The sequence below is a fragment of the Oxyura jamaicensis genome, chromosome 12 (assembly GCF_011077185.1).
Source record: "Oxyura jamaicensis isolate SHBP4307 breed ruddy duck chromosome 12, BPBGC_Ojam_1.0, whole genome shotgun sequence".
NCBI classification, from domain to species: domain Eukaryota; kingdom Metazoa; phylum Chordata; class Aves; order Anseriformes; family Anatidae; genus Oxyura; species Oxyura jamaicensis.
In genome coordinates this window covers 5,976,832-5,999,742 of record NC_048904.1, presented here as the reverse complement: position 1 = coordinate 5,999,742, position 22,911 = coordinate 5,976,832, and the positions used below count along the sequence as shown (strand labels likewise).

Sequence of the window (22,911 nt, the reverse complement as noted above, 5' to 3'; positions counted from 1 at the left end):
ATCAGAGATGCCAGATCCGAAGCAGATGCATTAAACCTGAGCTTTGCGCAAGCAAAGGCTGGCCAGATCCGCCACACTGGCCACTAGCAGGCGACCTTGTGTCCAGCTGGGCAGGCTTTCAGGAGATGGGGGCCTGGTACACTATCAGCAGATGGCCATGAAACAATGATCAGATGCGTAAGAAGCAGCATTCAAATACATAATGCAGTGAATGCTGCCACTTCTGTCTCTAGTGACACCATAATTTACAGAATCACAGAATCACAGAATAGTCTAGGTTGGAAGAGACTTCCAAGATCACCGAGTCCAACCTCTGACCTAACACTAACAGTCCCCACTAAACCATATCCCTAAGCTCTACATCTGAACGTCTTTTAAAGACCTCCAGGGATGGTGACTCAACCACTTCCCTGGGCAGCCCATTCCAACGCCTAACAACCCTTTCGGTAAAGAAGTTCTTCCTAATACCCAACCTAAACCTCCCCTGGTGCAACTTTAGCCCATTCCCCCTCGTCCTGTCACCAGGCACGTGGGAGAATAGACCAACCCCCACCTCACTACAGCCTCCCTTCAGGTACCTGTAGAGGCATAATTTATGCATAATTTAAATGCATAAAGACTTTTACCTGAGACACACAACCATTTTTTTTCCCTTCACTTGTGTGAGAACAACTGTTGTCCTACTGTGTGACTTGCTTTCTATACAAAGCAATGTTCTGAACACAGGAACCGAGCTGTGCTATCTCATTTCAGACGCTAGCTCCATTTCAGCATAACCACCTCCATTCTTTTTAAGCAGCTCCAGATAAAACACACAAGTTTTTTATTTCCTCTTTTGACTTTGCAAAGCGAAGCACACTTAGACACAGAATAACTATTTTAAGAGACAATCAATTTTCCCAATGTCTTTCTGCCACAGGCAGGCTATCAATTATGGTTAACTCAATGGTTATACCATTCCGTGACTATGTCTCAACATTCCTCAGAGTGTGAATTCAAGCAAACAACAAATTTGTAACGTCCGAACAACTCAGACAACTCCATCTACCAGGTAAATTTGTCATCTCTGAAGCTAAGCAGGCTCATCATCTCCTCAGACTCTGACACACTGCAGCAGCTCTGAGGATGAAGGAAAAGGCTCTGCTGGCACACAAAGGACTTGTGGTAACGTACCATTTTTCCTCCCTTCCCCCCAAACTCAGTTCTCATATTTGGATTACTAACTTCTGGATTGCTCTGCTTCAGTATCAGGTTTCAGGATGTAATTACCCTTACAAAAAATGAAGGGAAAATGCTTCAGTCTTTTTATTTTCCATGCATAAGCTAGAACTTATGGTGAAATCATTGCTGTAAATGGACAAAGAAAAATATTTCCATGAAAAAAACTTCAATAAAAAGGTTTGGTTCATATAGATTACAGGCTGACAGGAGAGGATTAAGAAAATACAAATTTAAGAAAAACATTCTCATTTTAATAAATATTTTTATACTAACATTACTCTATCCAAAATATCTTTGTAAAATAAAAAATCGACATTAAGTTCATGCCACCTGGAAACTACATTTCTGAATAAATAAACCAGAACTGAACGCACATTTTTCAGGTCTTTTGAAAACACTCCATTTTCTGGTTCCTTATGCAACTGTAAGTACTGAAAGAGAAATTTCCAGCTGTGCCTTGTCAGCCTACGGACCGAACGTATTGTGCTGCTTTTCATTTTGCTTAACTGGGGTTTTTAGTTCTCCGAGTAACAGTATTAGCTGATTCTCTGCAGGCAGAACAGAACAGCGCGTTGTCCCCAGGGAAAGAAGCTATTTCAGACTTAACTAAGGAATCATCTAACATGTTTCAACAACCCCTACTGTTTCTCTGTTTGTTTTAAAGATATCAGTGTGATTTTGTTTCACTTGCAACTGGAGACTAAATGACACCAAGCAGAATCTCCTGTTAGGTTAGATTACAAGGTAAAATTTTTAAATTTTAAATTACTGCTTGAAGTGTGGTGTTGAATGGCTTAAACTACATGTTAACTTTGCAAATATGTATGAAATAATATTAGCTATTTTTAGTAATACTGAACATAAATGCTTTTCTAGCTTAAGTATGCAATACCAGTTGATTTGCTTTGTGTTTGGTGTGAATGTTTGACATACACTTTAAGCTTAAACTAACTGAAAATGCAATTAGCTTTGCTGGTATGGCTAAATGTAACTCATTTCTGTGCAATCAATTTAAAGGAGGGTATGTGAAAAATCTTGGTAAATCACTTTAACCCCTGTGTATCTTGAGAAATAACCATGACATTTAGAAAGATGTTTGAATTTAGACCAAGTCTCAATTCAAAACTATCTTTAGATAAAGACAGATTACTTCTGATATTATTTTATTCTAAAGGATCACTGGTTTAAAAATTAACTATTTCTATTACCATAACAACAAAATAACAGCTCCTGAACTTACTGAAGATAAATATTTTGAAAAATACAAACTACTGAACATACATGATAAAAGTAAAGGTTTTAAAGATGCCTATGCATATCATGCATGATCTAAACTGTTATGGATAAAATCAAAAAGGTATAGCAATTCAGTCATGCTGAGTGTGTCTGGCAATATGACAATACAGCAATTTGAATTTATTAGCTGTCTATAATCTTATTTTGAAACCTAATCTTTTATTAAAGAAGCCTTATAAATTGAACAGGTTGAATTGTCAAGTTCAAAGTTGGCTGGCAGCATACTAAATACAACTTCCTGATAATAATCTGAGGATCCCGGACATTGTTATAACAGGCCCAATGCACTTAAGGCCCTTTTCTTGTATGACATTCACAATTTGGGCCTTAAAATGTGAGACACCACTTATTAAATAAGCCAATCAAATAAATAAATGTAGAAATGTAGCTCTGTATTTTGCATGCAAGGAACACTGTTTGATTTTAAGTAGTAGTATTAAGATTTCAGTACTGAAAAGTTAACTTAGGGTGAAAATATGTCACAAGAACAGGACTAGCCTAAAAGACATTCCCCTGGGGAGGGTGCTTTTTGTTTTTGTTTTAAAAATTGTTGTTATAATATTTTATGAAGGCAGTTTTCACTCTATAATAATTGGATTTTAAATATAGTTTTATTATTTATATTGCAAATACTGCAAAACAGCAAAATATTGAGACAGTTTGTACAGTAAATGTAATGTAATTCACACTGTATTTTTCCTAACTCTCTATATTGAGAATTGAAAAGCATTTCAGTAACATCACTATAAGAATGGTCCCAGGAAGAAATGGTTAAACGTAAAAATACACAAATGTAACGTACCAGTATTGCTACTACATAGCTATGGTGTTATTACAAAGTGTACTATAAAAATGTGACCATAATTGAGATGTCACTAACTCAACTGAATGAATACAGATGTTCAAGACTTTTCCCTTGACTCAGTTTTCCCTAAGGGCTCTTTATGCTTTTCATTCAAACACGTGGAACAGAAGTTTACTGTGTAATTTTATAGCCAGTCATTACCATACAAGAAAGTTAGAAACCAAAAATATTAGGTCATTTGTCCTGCAAGATGAGGTACTAAGAAGCAAGAACGTTCTGAAAAAGAACAGACATCATCAATGCAGAGTACAGGCTTCTCCATCTATTTCATATGTTAACTGACAATAATTTCTTTACATAAAAAGCCAGTATACAGTCTATACATCATTTTTGGAATAATTGTTTTCTCATGGGTAGAAAGTGATGTGAATAAACTAAAGTCTGGATTGTTTTCATTACATGGGAATTTGTGTGAGACACCTGGATCTCAAGTTCCCTTAAAAATGGGGATACAAATATTAGCTTATCTGAACAAAATTCTGTAAATAAATATATATTTGCTATAATATTTTAAATTTAAAATAGTTGAACACAGAAACCATGATATTAGGAAAAAATCAAACCATATTGTTTTTAAGCTTATTTACTGCCAACTTCCCATTTACAAACGGAATATGGAAATTACTCTATGGAAAACATCAATAAATGTGCAATCACATGCCTTACGTTGAAGAAAAGTTAGGCAACTTGGAACAAAAAACTTGACCGATTCCCTTAATCAGAAACTACCAAGACGTATAAACTTTTTGAAAAATCTGATTGCGGCAGTAAGTTCATGTTCTTAAAGTAACATGAAGTAAGTATTAACACAATATAAGTAACTGTAAGACTAACTCCAAAGAGAAAGACTACATATAAAGCCAGGCTGACAAACACCAAGAAAAAGCAATTTTGAATCCCCTTTTGACTTCCTTTGACAAAACTAATGGACATACTCTAAGCTTCATCTTGGACACAAAGAATAAGCGCTGTAAGTTTCAAGTTTTATCAGCAGTCACTAATTCTCAACATCACAAGAACACCAATATCTTTAGTCTCAGTTACATAGGTTCCAAGACAGAATTTCCTTTCTGAAATAGCAATGCCAAGAGAGCTATGAAAAAGCACTAATAACTTTGGGTATGCATGCAGTAGTTACCCCACTGGGATAGCCATTGCTTGATATGGTTTCCATGCATACTGCTGGACCCTGACAGCTCTGTTCTGGAATGCCACCTATTGGTGACACTAAGTGTAACGTAAGCACTGCAACCCATGCAAGAAGGTTCAAAATATGCAGATATTCTCCATTTCTTGGAAAGTAAATGCAGAACACAGCCCATTACAGATTGCCATTTCTAGACTACCTACGCAGAACTAAGATTCCATTAAACAAGAGGATGGCTAGAAGTGGAAGCAAAAGCAACATCTCTTTTCATCTACGGTGACAAATACCTTGCATAGAAATTATAAACCTAGGGAGCATTGGAGCAGAATATCAAAAAAGAACTATGCATTTTTCTGTTACTTTGCCATTCCCAAGTTCAGAAGTTACAACAATCTGGAAGAAATATTAGGAATCAAAAAAATACAGAAACTCTTCACAGCTCTCAGGAGCTCCCTTTCTGGAAGCAGTAACAATTGCTAAACTACAAACACCTGCTGGCACTGCAAATGTAAACTACCTGTACAAATTCAACTCCTAAATGCAAAGGTAATACCTTTTTAGCTGCAGGATTGATTGAAAAGATACATTTTCATACTCAGTTTGACTCATTCAGCAGTCAGGTGATAAAATACCCTTCTATCCAGTGGTACATTTGAATGGTCAGAGAACCGCAGAGGTAGAATTGCTTAAATGAGCTCTCACAGGGTGATTTATTTCCAAGAGGAAACTTGCTTACATTGACCTACCGTGCATTGGTCCACTTGCTTTAAGTGCAACATTTGTCTGACACAACACTAAAAGCTCTCTAGATATCTAATTTTCTTCTTTCCCATTCCAGGACATTTTCCGAGACACACGAAAACATGCAGGCTTCATCTTTTGTCTACTGTTTGCTGCTTGTCTCTCTGTGTATTGATTTTTCTCAAAATGAACCTAGTGCAGTTCTTAGGAGGCAAAGGAGAAGAATGCGCACTGGAGGAGTAGGGAAGGGCTCCACCGCCCAGCGCAGGTCCCTGAGACAGCCAAGGATGAAGCTTCCAGCTCCGGTTGCTGTTGCACCCAGCATACCTCTCATTAATATCGATGATGGTGTTATGGGAGTGTTTGACTCTCTCATAGGTTTGGGTGGACATGAATCTAGTTATAGTGTCTTACCAGGTAAGAATTAAACCCCTCTGCTACTTAGACTAATTTTTCTCTTGATTTCAAATGAAACATGTAAAATCCTGAAAGCTTTGTGTTACCTCTATTTGCAACACAGAGTGAAACAAAACCTGATTACCTTTTGCTAAACTAATTCTCTCGCCTTTTATAATAATTCCATGTCTAGTATATGATGCTTTTTAATTATCTATGCTTAAGCATTACAGATAATCCTGCTTTGCCATGTAACAGTAAATTTTCTGCAAATTGTCTGCATTCTCACTCAATTATATCTAATTAAAATTTTGCTGGGATAGTATTTTCATAACTTCAAGCAAGTTTGAAGGCCCTTTTGGAGAATGTCTTGCTCAATATATCTCCAAAGTCAATAGAGGCCCTAACACAAATAACACAAGTGTTACTTAAAATGAATTAAGGCCTTGAATTTTTCTCATGTTTAAAAAGCAACATTCAAACTATGTCTACATGCAATAGATTGGGAATAATTATTTATTTTGTAAATAAATCAATAACATAGTAATAGTTGCAATATGAAGCTTACATTACAAACAAATTTTATGTCTTCAGAAACAAACAAAAAAACCACCATAATTTCATTGGTCTTTACTAAAGCCTACCTTAGCAATTTTAACATGACTCTCTACAGTCTCCTCAAGGAAGGCAAGACCAGAAAGCAATTGAAAATTTATATATGTAAGTATCTTTATGGTCCTTAGCACAGAAAGGGACAGAACACTCTTGCTCTACAACTTTCATGACTTCATGTTCAACATTACAAATAGGAAATTTGGACTCAAAAAACAGGAAATTAAGGCTCATCAAGAGTCTGAAAATCAGACATCTGTTCTAAAGATAAAAAATTCTGAATACTACTATAAATATTTTTTAACGTTGAAAACCTAGTTACTAACCAATTGAAAAATCATTGAGATATTATAATGCTTCATTTCTTTTCATAGAAAGAAGTTCAAAGTTTGAAGAACAGACACTGTTGTGAAAGACCAATACAGGGTCATGTCTGCTCTATAGCACAGGAAGATAAAGGCTTCCATTCCAGCGCTAAAAGATCACACACTGAATAAAAGCACCATATGCAATTTTATGAACAAAATAAGAAAGCCCTGATTACCTCTTCTCTACATAAAATGATAAATAATCTATTTGCATAAGCAAAATTTATACTTTTTAAGTGTATCACACACAGGAGGCACAACCACTATGTTAATAGATTTCAACTTTACAGCAAAACATATTTTAGTCATCTTTTCTTAACAATTACTATTTGTTGCAAGTCCTTAATTTCAAAAAGGACGAATCATTTCAAATTCAATAGTTTAAAGTAAGGGAAACTAGAAAAACTCTTAACTAGAGCATGTCTAGTGTATACTACAGTATTACTCTTCTAACACATAATGTCAAACTTTCATTTAAAAATATAAATATATTAAATTAAAGAGAGGAAAATGCCACATAAATTGCATACGCTTTATGTAAGATATTCCAGTTTCTCTGTCAGAGACTATCAGTCATGCTGAAATAATGCATAGTCCCCCCCCAGCCACTCCCCATTTTTTTCTTTCTATCTGGACTTGCATCCAAAAGCTGAGCTAAAACCACTGAACTCATTTTATTTGGAACTTCATGCTGGATTTACACCATATTTCCAAAGGTTAAAAGTCCTGTGCTTATATGCCAAACACTTCAACCACAAGGTATTTTTTAGTCTAGCTTTTAAAGTTCAAAATTTTTGCAAGTTAATGTCAGATTTGGAAAAAACAGAACCTACTAAATAATAGAACACTATTATTAATCATGCTTCAAAACAGAAAAAAAATGCAATCCAAAACCCAGAACTGAATTTTCATTCTTCTAGCTACTTATTCTGCTGTGAGTAGCCTAAAAAAACAATCTACAAATATCATTTGCAGGATGCAAATTAAGAGCTTAAATTGAATTTTAATGGCAACCAAAGGTATCTCTTTCCTCCACATAAAAATTATGTGAACTCACTTAAATTAAATCAAAGAGTTCACCACAGCATAAGGTAATTTACAATTGTTTGTCCTTTACAGACTAAATAAAGTTTGCCTTTTAAGCAGAGCAGAATTGGAAGTACGCTGTTTCACTATTTCTAATATGTTTTAAATGTCACTTCACCCTGCTCCATGAATAAGAAGTTTAGGGGGCATCTCAACCCAGTCTTTACTCCGTCTTGTATGTGAATTCCAAAGGAAGGACCGAGAGCAGTTCCACAGAGCTATAAAGGGGTCCATTCTTTGCCTGTGAGCACATACTCTTGTTTTGTCTTTTAAGTAACTCTCATGCGCATAGAAAACAGAATAATTTGTTAGAGAAGTGGGCAGAGGCCAAGTCCTGCCATCCCATGACTTTATACTTATTCAGATAAGAGTTGCACCAATTTCAGATGTTGTCTAGTAGTGCAAACAAAAGAAAGAATTGAAGGAAGTATAGAAGAATTTCCGTTTCAAGCCAGATATGTTGCCCAGAAACATCTGACATTTTATTGTTTAACATGAGAAAGTGTAGTGTCTTTTTGTGTTTCCTTTGGAGACCATTTAAAAGAAACACAGTGGCTTACTGGCAAGTACATAAAAACCAGAAGTCTGGATCCAGCAAACAGTAGGATTATAGATACCTGGGTAGAGTGACAAAGCCTTACAGCCAACTAACATTTGGTCTGGGCTAACTCATCTCCTCCCTCAGTTAACATGGCTTAAGTTGATCAGAGCACAACTTTACGCTGCAGAAACTATATATATATAAACTGGACTTATTGGACCTTTGAAAACCACAGGATGTAACTGTTGAAAAGCTTCCTTTCTCCCCTTTCTATCATCCAATCTTAGGATGATTCTGATAATTAATATTTATTTTAGAAAACGAGTTCATGTCCAATGAACTTCATACTTTTGTTATGAAATTAAGACTAGAACTGCCTTGAAGGACTTTGCAAAACGCTAGATTTTGAGTTAAATATTAATATCAGAGATAGGTTCAAGCTTTTATTTGAAGCAAATCTAGTTTTGTCAGGATACTGACAAAGTTTTGTCTAGTTTTGTCAGGATATTTGGAGACTATCCTGTCCATTCTCCCTTTACAACTGAACAACGAAGCAGGAAGCGGGGCAGGTTGTTATGAAAACTACCTCTGCATACAATCCCTCCAGTGACAATGTCTGTCTCAAATGAAAACCTCTTGCGCTTAAATTCCATTGAGATAAGATTTTTCCACTGTATTAGACAATCTTTACACTGGCTGAAAGAGAAAGTCAAACCATCCCTACGAAAAGAGGAAAATTTCTCTTTAATTTGCACATTCCAGTGTATAATGTAGAAGTGGTTTTTCAGCTTGAAATGAATCCTTCAGCAATGCATTCTTACAGCAGTCAGGCAGAAAAAAGGAAGATGTATAGAGTAAAATTGTTCACCAGGTTCAGAGGTATGCTTGCAAAGAGGAATAGAAACTGCATAGGATGAAGAATCTCAGCCTTGGTTTTCAATTTCTCAAAAGACAAAAAAAAAAAGTCACACTAAAGGGCAATGTTTATCCTGGAATCTGGATGAAAACTGCCTAGAGAAGCATTTGCTGAGGTAGACTCCAACACTGGAAGGAAAGAGAGACTGGGAATAACTTCCTTCTTAAGTCTTCCTGCTCTCTGAACGAGTGTGCAAGACTTTAGTAAAGATGTCCCTTGCACGTGAGAGGGGCAGAAGGGGACCTGGAAAAATGATTCTCAAGTTCTGCATGATTCATTTTAATCTCATAGTAATGAAAAAATTTTATTCTTTCTCAACTGTACCTATGCATGACTTTCATTGAGGTCTGTGATTTTTGCTTTTAATTTCTAAGGATGGAAAGAGGAGATGTCATGCACAAACCCCCAGAAACTCACCATCTAGATTTAGTTTTCCCATGTTAAGAAACTCTTAAAAGAAATTTGAATAATTCAGGAGTTTTTTTAAAAGACAAAGCTGGTAGGGGTCCTCATCAATTGGCATAACTATAATGACGACTGTGTGAATGAGTGGGAGCAGACAAACAGAGATTAGAGAATACTCATTAGCTGAAGACAACGCTGACAAGAAAAGGAATAAGGATATGATTCTTAGAATGGGGTTCATTTTATGTGTTTTCAAAATGAGAACAAAATAGTAGTGGTTATTTTCAAAGTTTTGATGTAAGACTCTGTTGTTTTTATTTCTGTTTAAGCTTTCTATTTCTTTTTCTTAGGAAAAAAGGGGCAGTGCACAGCTAATGGGATGATTATGTTTGATAAAGCTGTCTGGTCTCCCAAGCCCTGTGTGACTTGTCTCTGTTCAAAAGGAGAAGTAATCTGTGATACAGCCATGTGCCACCCTCTGAAATGCCCCAAAACTATTATACCTGCAGGAGAATGCTGCCCAGTTTGTTCTGATACTGGTACAGTACATCATAATATTTTTACTGTTTCTAACCTAACTCAAGCAAAACCTTACATAAAAGTTACACTTAATATTATCAAGTATTACTAGCTACCCATTATACAGTTATAGAGAAAACAAGCCCTGAATTATGTGGAAAGAGCAGGTCTAGATGAGTATGAGTTAATATTTAGAAAAATAATATATATGTATATATTTGCATCTTTTCTCCTACATTTATAAAAATTTAGTAAATATACCAAGAAAGAACATCTGGTTACAATTTATATCCCACTTCATTCACAAATGATTGATAATTACGTACTAGCCACTATTAATATAACATCCAGTCTAGAAAGTATTTGTTAAAAGTGTAAAAACACATGTACCCATATGATATAAATCAAGAGGAGAAAATTAAGAGGAACAAGAGGATGACAATCAGCCTTGTGCTTCATACAAATTATAGAAAAGTGTTATTTTTAAAAATAAAAGGAACTGAGGAGATAAAGATAAAATGTGATTTCCTTCCACTGTTCCAAATACCCTCCATCTGCAAAGTACTAAACCTAACCTCCTCTTATTGTCAAGTTATTATTTAGCTTTCTTTTTGCGTGTTTATGTCTAACACACACACACACAGAAATGTACTGAGACAGGACAGAAATTAACTGTAGAACTAGAAATTATGTTGCATGAAACATTTCAACTCAATTTACTGGACTTGCCCTGTTACACTAGTAAAAGCTGCACTTTGGCAATTGAGTTAAAACGTTCCCCTGGTTACCTCTACACCTAGAGCCATCTCTACACTTGGCAGTCCCTTACAACAGGAGAACATGCAATAGCCTTTGTGAATTTTATTCATATTACCTTCCTCCTACTCCCAAACATATTTTTTCACTTCTCTAGACCCCTGCACCAACACCAAAAAATAATTATTATACTAATGCAAAAAGGAAGGCAACAAAGGCTATGTTCAATTCCTTCCACGTTTTTTTCTAGAGTTGCAGAGAGTCATACCCACCCACAAAATGTTTTTCTTGGTTGGCTTAATCATTCATCAAAGTCTGACTCTTCTGTCAAGTAGCAATATAATACCATATTTTCATTCTTTCAAATCATATTCTAAGGGAAATACTACTCTTCTACAGTTACTTTCTTTTTAATGTGAAGGGAACATTGTTTACTAAAACTTTTGTTTCATACCTTCTCATCCGACTTGTTTGTTTATTTTATTATTATTCTCATTACCTGGTCAGATTCTTCATTGGACTCAAATATTATTTCACTGGATGACATAACTGAGTTGTCTGGTGATTCTCCAGCACCCAATGACCTTGACAATCCCAATGTTCTGCCATCGGCACATACTCAAACTGAAAAAGATGAACTGCTCAGAACAGAAGTGGTAGAGTTTAAAGAGAAAGATGTTCATAGGAAGGATGAAAAGAAAAGAAGAAGGAAAGGCAAAAAAAATCGACAGAAGTATAAAGTGCATCAGAAAGATAAGAAGCCTATCACAAGAAAGGATGAAGAAAGAAGGCTATCATTTGAAGAGGAAGACCTACAACTTCAAAAAGAAGAAATAAAGAAAAGGGAAGAAGTAAGAACAAGAGAGAGAGATGCAGAGGAAGAACAGTATGAAAGTGATGAAGATGATGGTACTTTCGGAATGCCATCTCGTTTCCCCATTCCTATTCCACCTATAGAGGCTCCTCCTTTGCCATCTGGATGTTCCACCTCGGAATCCACAGTAAGCTGTATTAATGCCAAACTTACACAAATACCACCCATCACAGATCCAGATCTCACAAGTCTAGACCTTACAGGTAATTAGTGGGTCTACTTATTATATTTCTCTTGAATTAACATTAACCATTCTCAAATCCACTCAGCAGTAGCATTAATACCTAACAAGTTCTTATCGTCGAAATGTATTAATTATTTTACAGCTGAGTCTCTAAGACAATAAATTAAAAATGTGTTTTTTTATACTAGAGGTTAAATAGTAATATGAACATATCTATAAATATTGTATATAATACAACAATTTCTGTTATATATTTTTACATGTACAGTACTACACAACTCAATACATACTGTAACTCATAAACCGCTTTTTTGAATTCTGTCCTAGGAAACATTATTACTACTATCTCAGATGAAGCATTCAATGGGATACCTAATTTGGAATGGATTGATCTGAGTAAAAATAATATTACCTCTTCTGGCATAGGTCCACATGCGTTCAAAGTAAGAAAGTCTAACTTTTCCATTATCCAATGACTGACTATTACCTGAAGGAAAGTTTTTCCAGTTTTAAGTCTCTGGATCTAAAACAGTTTACACCTAATACATATAACCACAGTATAATTACAATACAATTAAACGTGGTTATTTCAAGAAATTACTCTTTCAATCAAGAACAGCCAGAGATTTTTGAATGACATCAACCATGCATTAAGTGTTAAATAATCATAAGTAAGAAACACTGGCTAGTAGTGCACTGCTACTGAAAAGTCTTCAAAATCCTTGTAGTTAATGAAATGGTAACTGTGATCATGCTATATGTTTAACCATGTGTTTTAGACCTTGATAATCTGCATTCTCTTCTTCATCCTTATAATTAAGATCCTGAAAAAGCTCAAACGCTTGTATTTGGACGGAAATATGCTGGTACATATTCCCTCTAGACTGCCATCAACTTTGGAAGAAATAAAAATAAATGACAACCAGCTCCATGCCATTGACGAAGATGCCTTACAAGGTATTCAGAAAAATAATATTGATCATATGAAAAGATTACAATACATCTGAAAAGCAGACTGTTCAACCAAATGCATCTGATTGGATATAACCAGAAAAATAATTACTAGCTTCAAGTGTCATGTTTTCAAAAGGCAGCAAAAGCTGAAATATTTGCATGACAGAGTTTTTAAAAATTGCATTTTTCCTTCTTATACAACTGTTACTTTCCCAATGAAGTTATATTTAAAGTTTCTAAGTAAAAGATGAAGTATGCTGAAGATATGTACTCTCCTGACCTATAAACTGATGGCTCTGTGACAAATAACACCATCAGAGCAACCCAGGATCATTTAAAGTCAAACTAAATGTAGGCTGATATATGATCCATGTCATAATTTGACTACTTTTTGCTCCCTTTCCTCTGCTGCCAAAAGGGTCCCCATGGAAACAGGATCAGTTTAGTGATACAGCTCTCTATGGAGCAATAAAAATGCTTGAGCTGAGACAAAGGAAATGTAGGCCAAAGGGGTTACAAGAAACTTTTAGTTTTTGTAATGATTGGATTGTACTGTTAGGAGGAACAATATAAAGCTTCTGTAAAAACAAGCAAGCAATCAAAAAACCCCCACAGTTACGTGGTTTGTGTGTGAAAGAGGAACTTTTCATTATGAAATAGTATTTCTTGCTCACATATACTGATCAACACTGCTTTCTTCTGAGACCTACATTTGGATGGCTGAGATCTTCATGATCGTTTCCTTTGGGAGGGAGGTGGAACAGTATAATCTGTGAAGGGTTCTCAACATTCGGTACAGTAAGTGGTTGAAAGGAGTCAGACAGGGAAGGGAAGGAATGACTAAGAAAGGGTAACATCCTCTGTCACGTAAGTGACGGGAGACCCATGGGGATCATTGGGCAACTGCACAAAGGTCAGCGCCAGCACAGAAACATCGCCTGCCTAGAGCCAGTAAGGCCTAAAGGACCTGTAAGAACTAGCCCCAGTTCTTGCAGCTGTCTTTTCCATTCTGAGTGGGAGAGAAAACTATAAATAAGAAGCCTCTATTAAATCTCTAAAATTCTACAAACTAATCAAAACCAATTCTATGACTATGAGATAATGAATTCAAACCCTTTTAGGAAAAGGCTACATTTTTTCATTATTGGGTACTGATCATATTAATGTTTAAGATGCTTTAACACAAATTTAGATATGAGATGGCTAACTAGGAATTCACTAACAGGAATTCCTACTTTATTATTATTATTATTATTATTATTTTTTTTTCCCTCCAGATTTAAAGAACCTGGTCACCTTGGAATTAGAGGGCAATAAACTTAGTGAAGCAAATGTCAGTCCTTTGGCCTTCTATCCTTTGAAAAGTCTCTCTTATTTGCGACTGGGAAGAAATAAATTTAGAATTATCCCACAAGGTCTTCCCACTACTCTTGAGGTAAAAACCAAACCAAACCAAAAAAAAAGCAAGCTTTACTTTCCAGCCATTCTTATCATCCTTTTTACTGCTTTACTATCATCAGATGAAGATTAATTTTAATTTTATATATTTGTTTCTAAATATACTAATTCTTATTTCTAAATCTTTCTTTACAGAAATTTACTTAACACCAACTTCATCCCAAAGGTGTCTCTCAAGTCTGAATTTCTCTGGTATACTCTCACAAAACAGTATAGCCTGCAAGAAAATTTAACAAAACTATCAGTCCTGTTTGTTCAGACACACAGCATTCATGTAATGTCTGATAACTGATAATGTCTTAGTGCAAAAACATTGCTCACAAGATAGGAACAATAATCATGAGAGAAATAGAAAATCAGTTTCATAATGAAAGACTGAAGGAATCAATATTGTCTAGGTCTGGAAGAGAGAGAAAAACAAAAAAGCTCTTTTCATGCCTATAGCTAACCATACTTTTCCTTTTTTGGCAGGTCTAAGCCTCATTTATCCTGGTTTTCCAAATCTTTGCTGAATTCTTCCTCATTTGGGGTTGAGGGGCTGAACAGGTTTTTTCCCTGAGCAATTTCATCCTCTCTTGATTTTTAATCAAATAATTTCTTCTTTTGGTACTCTCCTACCTCCTTCCTCTGCCTAGAATTTGAACTTTCATTTGCTTTAGTTTTTGTTTGTTTTGATTTATCTATTTGTTTTATTTAAGGACAAGTGCGAAAGATATTTTCCTCCTCTTCATTCTCTGTCTAGCTTCATTTGTCACATACCTCAGTCTTCTCTTCAAAGATCATTCTTGCTACCTATTATTTTAATGATCTCTCTCAATTCTGTCTTTCCCTTCCTCTTCCTCATTTCAGTGTCCTTCTATTTGTTTCTTTTTATTCATGGGATTGTCCATAATCTGAAATGTGAAGGGAAAAAACAGAAAGCTAGCTCTAGCTAAACCAGCAATATATTTTCTATAGCAATAGCTTCTGCTGCAGCTACTGCCTGCAACTTTTCTTTGGCCTAATGTTCTCCACTTCCCATTCACTCACACGTTACAGGTTTCTTTTTTTCACTGACTTGGTCCCTAGAGCAAACACCTGACAAGTTTTCCTACTTGCTCATATGCTTTGGCAACACCTAATTTTAAACCAACACTTAGTAAGTATACAGACTCAGAAGTCAGTTTTCTCCTTTCCCAAAGCCCTCCTCTGCAGCCCTTAAATGCTATTTCAGATCCTTCATAAACCTTAGTCATTGCTCCTTTTTATTTTTGGTTCCATATCATGTTTATCCAACGTTACAAGCCATTATCAGGAAGTTAATCTTTGGCTTTGTAAACCACAGTTTTGATACATTGCAGACTCACAGCATTAAGTTTGTAAAACATTGACATTGTATTTTGCTTACACAAATTTTCTTTCCAAATGCTCTTATAGGAGTTATACCTCGAAAATAATCACATTGAAGAAGTGTCAGAAATTTGCTTTAACCATACAAGAAACATAAATGTCATTGTGCTAAAGCATAATAAATTAGAAGAACACAGAATAGCACCTTTGGCTTGGATAAACCAAGAGTAAGTAAGAATCATTTAAACTAATTTTATTTTTCTCTGTTACCCATAAGTCAGATAATTAAATAAATATTTAGACTTTATTACTTTTAACTTGAAATTCTGTTTATCTTTTGATTTGATAGCTTCCCTTAACTATTTTTTCTTAATTTCCTTTGCTTAAATTGTATAATCTAGGAAATATCCAGTCAGCTTTAAAACAAAAGTGATCTTATACCTCAAACCTGTACCATATTAACATAGAAGTGTAGATATTTTTTCTGACCATCCAATCAAATAAATATTATAATTAGTACTCCATATAATTATATGATAATTTTGTATTAATATATTATCTTTAAGGTAATTTTAAGATAACTGAATATTGTGCTAGTCTTATTTCCCATTAGATTAAAAAATACAGAAGTAAAAAAATAAGTAAGTAAGTAAATAAGAGAGGACTGTGCAGCCCCGTTGCATGAGAGTAGAATACAATGTGAGAGTAGAATTTAAGCAGAGCTGGCAATAAGAATGAAAGAAGCAAAAGACTGCACTGCTTTTGTTTCTTCTGGCAAACACACACCTAAACTAAAATATTCAACTAGAGCAGACCTGGCAAACATGCATTGTCTGCTCTCATTTGCTAGTGACCATTCTGAAGCTTTAAAAATAGCTCCAATGATACCAGTTGAGTACTTATCACACATCACAATATATACCAAGATGGGTTTTGGGAGGCATAAGGATATTAGCTGAGCATCCATGTGTCATCAGCCATCCAAATCTACAGAATTTAAGAAGTGGGCCATGTTGCAGAGACAATGGGACTATTCTGACTAAAATAAGACTACCATCCGAATCACTCTTCTGTCTCACAAAAGTTAATGCTACTTAAAATCTCCCTACTTAACGCACATGGAATACTCAAGTACTTTCTGTGGAAATGATGTGTTGAGCTACACAGGGTATCTTGCCATAACTTATCAGCTGCAGTCCTAGCAGTTGATTTCTGGATTTGTAAACTGCTTAATCTGAAAAGAACACACTAACAGCTGCTTTCAGCTCTGTGAGGGAAGCAATCTGGAATGCTTCTAAAGCAGCCATTCACAAAACAATTCTGTTTCAGATGGGCTTTAGAATAACATTTAAAAATCCTTGTCAATGGGATGAATGGCAACTTGCCAAGCTTAATATGTACATTCTAGGGTCACTCATTATTACAGTTCTGCAATGCTTATCAATCATAAACTAAGCCCAAGTTTCCTCTGTTCAACCCTATCTATACTCATTACTGTAGATTTCTTCCGGTCAACAGAAATCATTATGCTTGACTGATAATTAACAACTTCAATTCGTTCTGTTCCCAGAGTAATTATGCACTGTTCCATCAAATGCATTCTGTTCCATTAACAGAAACAAATTTCTCTTTGAGAAGAGATTTTTTGTGAATTTCCATGTTACCATGTTAAAAGCATTGCTTTGTGAGACTGTAGCATTAACAATACAGTATGCTATAATGTTTCCATCCCATTTTCTTTCTCTTTTGATGCAGGAACTTGGAATCAATCGATCTCTCCTATAATAAGTTGTATCATGTTCCTTCCTATCTGCCAAAATCCTTACTACACCTGGTACTTATAGGAAATCAGATTGAAAGGATTCCAGGATATGTCTTTGGTCATATGAAGCCAGGGCTGGAGTATCTCTACCTGTCCTTCAACAAACTCACTGATGATGGAGTAGATCCGGTATCATTTTTTGGAGCATATCACTCTCTGAGAGAGTTGTTTTTGGATCACAATGAATTGAAGTCTGTACCTTTTGGAATTGAAGAAATGAGAAAATTACGTTTTCTGAGACTGAACAATAATAAAATAAGGTAATAGGAAGTTTTTGTTACATTAATGGCATTAAAATAAAAGTTATAAGACATGTTTTCTTTTAAGGACTTTTAGGAAATACTTATTTTTTTTAAATTTGGAGCAGGAGCTAAATCCCAGGTCTTCCACTGCAGCATTACTTCTGCACATTACAGGAGAATAGTGTGGTTTCACCTTCCCTCCTAGCTCTGGAAAATGCTCACAAAGATGTTGAGCACCAATTCTCTCCAGGAAATCTCTCTGTAATACTGCTGGGGCCACACACCCACTAGGGCAGCTCCGGTTGGATAAGGCACCAGCTTTTTCTGCTCTTGGGTCAGAGACCAAACAGGTTATAAAAAAACTGAAAAGAATTTTCAGCTGTTTATGACCACTGAAAGTGTCTCTTCAGTACTTTTCAGTTAGCTCCAGCTGCGAAGTCAGACATTTTTTCTGTTTCATTTCCACTGTTTCCAAAACAGAGAAAATAGATGAAGGATCTTATGTATGTTATACAGTAAGTTTCATACTTTCATACAACTTGGCAATACTTTTCTCAGGAAAAGGAATTGTAAGGTATAAATGAGAAAATGCAGGGAGAGAATTAAGAAAGAATGATGTCCAAAGCTCTTAAATAAATATATTAGAAAATTTAATTTACTGAGCAACATTTTCAAATCTTAATAAATCATATATCTGAAATAAATTATGAAGTTATGAGCTATCCATACTAATTAAAATGTAATCCCTCCCACAATATCACAGGACGGTCCCTCCTGAACGCATCTGCAGGAGTCATCCCGACGATGTCAATGACAACAGTGAAGAGGACGAGAATGAAGATTCACGTCTAGAACACGTTCATCTTGAGAACAACTACATCAACACAAGACAGCTATCACCGCATGCATTTTCTTGCATAAGATCCTATTGCAGTGTTGTTCTCAAACCACAGAAGAGTAAATAAATACCTAACTTTTGCATTGCAAAACCTCTCTCTAGACAAACAGGTTTATTTATTCTCTGCTACCAAAAGGTCTGTCTATTTCTGATCTAAACCCTTTTTACTACTATAAATAAGATAGAAGACATTATTTACCGTAGTAAGGTATTGGTGCATTTCTTAATATTGTTTCATTATACAAAAGGTTAAATGTAAAAATAGAAGCTCAAGACTGTCATAAATTTCTATTTCCATTTCTACTGACACAGCTTCTACTTCAATAGGTGATATTGTGAGCTCAGACACACCCCCACAACATCAGATTTCAGAAGAATCATAGAATATACTGAGTGGGAAGGGACCCACAAGGATCAGAGAGTCCACCCCTGGGTCTGCACCATATGCCTGAGAGCACTTTCAGAAGAGAATAATATAGCTAAACACTCAACTTGTTCCAATCTAAACTAATGAAATTTAAGCCATTTTACATGATAGCATTAGCTTTAAAAATGATACAAATGAAAATCCTTAAACTATGAACATTCAAGTAGTGCAAGGACTGAATTTCTTAAAACATACCTGGTACTGGAGAAATTTCCTACACGGATTTTTTTCTCTTCCACCTGACATTTCAAGGAAAAAATACTAAACCTTTGTTTTAGAGAGATGACCCCAGTATTCAAATGCGGAATTTGATGAGTTAGAGGAATTAGTTTCTGCCTGGATTTTTTAAACAGCCTATAAATTATTTTTATTTTTAAGCAAGGATGGTAGGTCCCATTCACTTGTACAATCCTTAGTTTAATCAGATTTTTATACTGTACAGGAACAGGATCATGTTGCCTATTTATATGACTAATTAGATTTCCTTGAAACTTTCAAACATCTTTCATATTTATTAAATTCTACAGTACTTTCTTTAAAGAGTAGGCTTGTGATAGGAAATGATTAGAGATAACTGACAAGTCGTTATTTTTCACACAATTACTTTCCACTTGCTCTTGGGCTATTCTGCGAGGAATTAAAAACAAATTACTCTGTTTTCTCCAGTACTATAGGTATGCTGCCTAATCTTCTGAATGGGTGATCCTGAACAAAGGATGAAATGGCTTAATATAGGGACTGCCATTTGAAAAGGCATATAAAAGCTGTAAGCAACTGCACACCATAAAAACCTTCTAGGGATACATATCAACTACTGAATTGTAATTTTCTTCCCTTCACTCTGGAATTGAGGGTTTCATGATGCATTTCCCAAACATCCCAATCTACTGCCAGCAAATGTGCTATATAATCAGCATAAATACAGCACTCACGACCATTTAACAGTGAAGGTTCCTCTCCCCATTTTAACATACTATAGACAATATATACAAACACCTGGATTCTGTTTTCTCTGAAGCTATACAATCATGATGAAAGCAAAATTACCTTGTTCTAAGTTCTCTCTTATATAATGTATCTCTTGTAAGAAAAAATCCTAAGATATGCGGACTTTTGTAAAAAGATTGCTTTGGATATTTTGTTGGTCACAAGTCACGTGGTAATGATTTCTTTCTCCAGTATGTGCTTTTTCACTTTTAAGATATCATAAAAGTGAATTTTAAGCAAGTCATTTGTCTAAGATCTTTCCTCCGGTCAGTTAATACGATGAGTACCAAGCTTATTTGAAGTTAGGCTATGATGAGTTGTTCGTACAAGAAGCACTTGATAACATAACATGACAAAGGAAAGTTATGGTACAAATGTAATGCCACAGCAGTGAAACAGAGACACTGAAGGAAAAACATTCTGGAGACAGAACAGAACAGTAGCACAGGCAAAAGACCAAGAAGGAGAAAGAAGTCAAGGGATGGATGTTATGTAACAAAGGGGTGGTTGCTCACTTCAGAAATACATGGACAATTAAACTTGATAACGTTTCCATATGCCAAATGTAAGCAGTTTAAGTCCACTCACTCTTCAAAATCAGCTGCTAAATTGGAAGTGAAATGGGCTTTATTATAAAATAAATAAATCCCTCTACTTTTTAAGAGTGAATCTCAAAGGATTTTATAAACAAAGCAAACAGGATTATAACCAGTTTGCAGCTTGTGACAGTAAGACAGAGAAGTGACCTGACCATTCTTGGTCAAGAAAAACATGGGAATAAAGTCAGAATCTTTTGGCCACCAGAAGGGTAAAAATATGCAAAGACAGCTCAACAAACAAGAAAATAATAGTAATAAAAACCCCTACAGCTACTGTTTATTCTCTAAAATATGTTAGAGTAAATATTTTTTGCAGGCTTGCATTGCAATTTAATATACTTCAATAGGCATTTAAGAATAGAATATAGTTCTGTTAAGGTATTATTCGTCTCAGAAAGGCTCTTCTAGAAATATTAAGAAACACACTCTGTAATAACCTTCTTGTAATATTCTTCTGGAATTGAAATAATTTGCTTGAGCCCCAGCGGTACCAATCCCTCAAAAATCTGCTAAGTCTTACAGAAGTTGACACCACCTGATCAACAAGAAGCTCAGCTGAGATGCTTGGAGAGACTTCCCATTACTCCTAGGCAGGTGGCATAATGACTGCCCACAGGAGTTCAGTGTGTGCAGACATGCAGATCCCTGCTGAGAATGTGGCTGAGGAAGAAAACTGTTAAGCTGATCTTTTAGCAAGTAACAATTTTGAAACAAAATCAGGTTTTGTGGATGCACAGAAGTGCTCTCATTTCTCCTGTTCTCCAGATGGAGATGTAGCTGCAGTTCGTATTCCTGGAGAGACTCAAGAGAGAACAAGCTGCAGATTGCTAAGACTGCAAAGAGATGTCTCATTAACCATTTAACCCTTTTTTAAAACCATTTCAGAAAGCAAACTGCTTGGAGTAGGGCAAAAATCAGACTAAAATCCTGTTAGTAACCCAGCCATAGACAAATGTAAGGTACACCTATCTGAATACATGGGTGTAATGTGTATGTTGAAACTATGAGCAGGTAATATATAAAGGCAGTAAGAGACCAAGAACTGCAAAGGTTAGGATTCATCAGCATTAGTAACTCCAAAACCACAATGCTTTAAGGCACAAGAGGAAATCTGGGGCTTTATACAATTTTATATTTCTAAGTCATTATTTGCATTGTTCACACGTGCATCATATATAAGAACTTGGACAAGGGCTGCAAGTCTCATTATAAGCTCAGATATGATGTTAATGCTTCACCGTAACAGAATAAAACCTGTGGTTACCACCTTATTAATAGAAAATGAGTTGGCATTGACATTGAGTAGGATCTTTCCACTAGTTAAATCATAAGAGAACTTTGAGAATCTGCCTGAGCTGTTGTTTTGTGCACAGGGACATACACATCTGCTAAGATAAAAACTGCAAAGGTGTCCAACAAAATAAGGTTGTTACTATGAAAGCTTGGATAGCTTTCTGAGTTTGAAGCAATAACTAGAGTCAATGTTTCCTCTAAGATAAGGTATTAGCACTTTCTTTTGAAAAAAATCAGGAAATAATAAACAAACAAACAAACAGAAAATAATAGTAATTTCAGTTGTATCTAAGTGAAATTGCTATTATTTCTTCCATGTGTTGAGGCTGTTAGAACCTTTGCATTCCCCAAAACGCAGAGCCCACAGCACATACTGTTCTCCGTTTTCTGTTTCAGTTTAATAAAGAATAGAGATCCACTGCTGTCAAAGCTAGAAATCACGCAGCGTTGCCCCAGAAAGAAGTTTCAGGCATGACTAGTAGCTTCCTAATGGCCCAAGACAACGAAGTGAATTTCACCCAATTAATTGTTTTACATAACACTATAGAGAGTTGCTGACACCATTTCTGAATTTTGATTCTGAAACACGCATCATGCTTGCACATACTGCAAAAATACCTCGGTGTTCAATAAGAAAAAAAAAAATCAGAGCTGAAAAACATGATTTCATCATCTCTCTACCAACAACTTGGTTGCTATTTTACAAAAAGAAATAAACTTTTAACATTTCTCAAGGGGCAACTTTTAAAAAAAAAAAACGATATCATGGCAACAAAATAAACAGTTGGTCATTTCTGTTTTACAGTAATACAAATGTTAACTAATTGAAACTCTCATGAAAAATATTTTCTAATTAGAAAGACTATGCTTATATTCTAACACACATACTTTTCAGAGAATACAAGATTACAGCCAGTAAAATATTAGAAATATGAGAAGATGCTACAAAAATAATTTTACACAATTATCGTGATG

The 22,911-nt window shown here is 35.3% G+C and overlaps 2 protein-coding genes across 5 annotated transcripts in view; one reads left to right on the top strand and one right to left on the bottom strand.

Annotated features, from left to right (window-relative positions):
• The window catches only part of CENPP (centromere protein P), a 142,331-nt gene that overhangs the window by 25,217 nt on the left and 94,203 nt on the right, over positions 1-22,911 (bottom strand). The gene's annotated exons all lie outside the window — the stretch shown is intronic.
• Positions 1,070-20,288, top strand: ECM2 (extracellular matrix protein 2). Its single transcript, XM_035337384.1, has 11 exons — positions 1,070-1,164; positions 1,886-1,965; positions 5,368-5,687; positions 9,945-10,133; positions 11,377-11,946; positions 12,255-12,370; positions 12,749-12,884; positions 14,159-14,316; positions 15,756-15,895; positions 17,424-17,750; positions 18,496-20,288. Exons 3-11 carry the CDS (start codon positions 5,393-5,395, stop codon positions 18,695-18,697), a joined length of 2,133 nt encoding a protein of 710 aa, XP_035193275.1. The 5' UTR covers positions 1,070-1,164; positions 1,886-1,965; positions 5,368-5,392; the 3' UTR covers positions 18,698-20,288.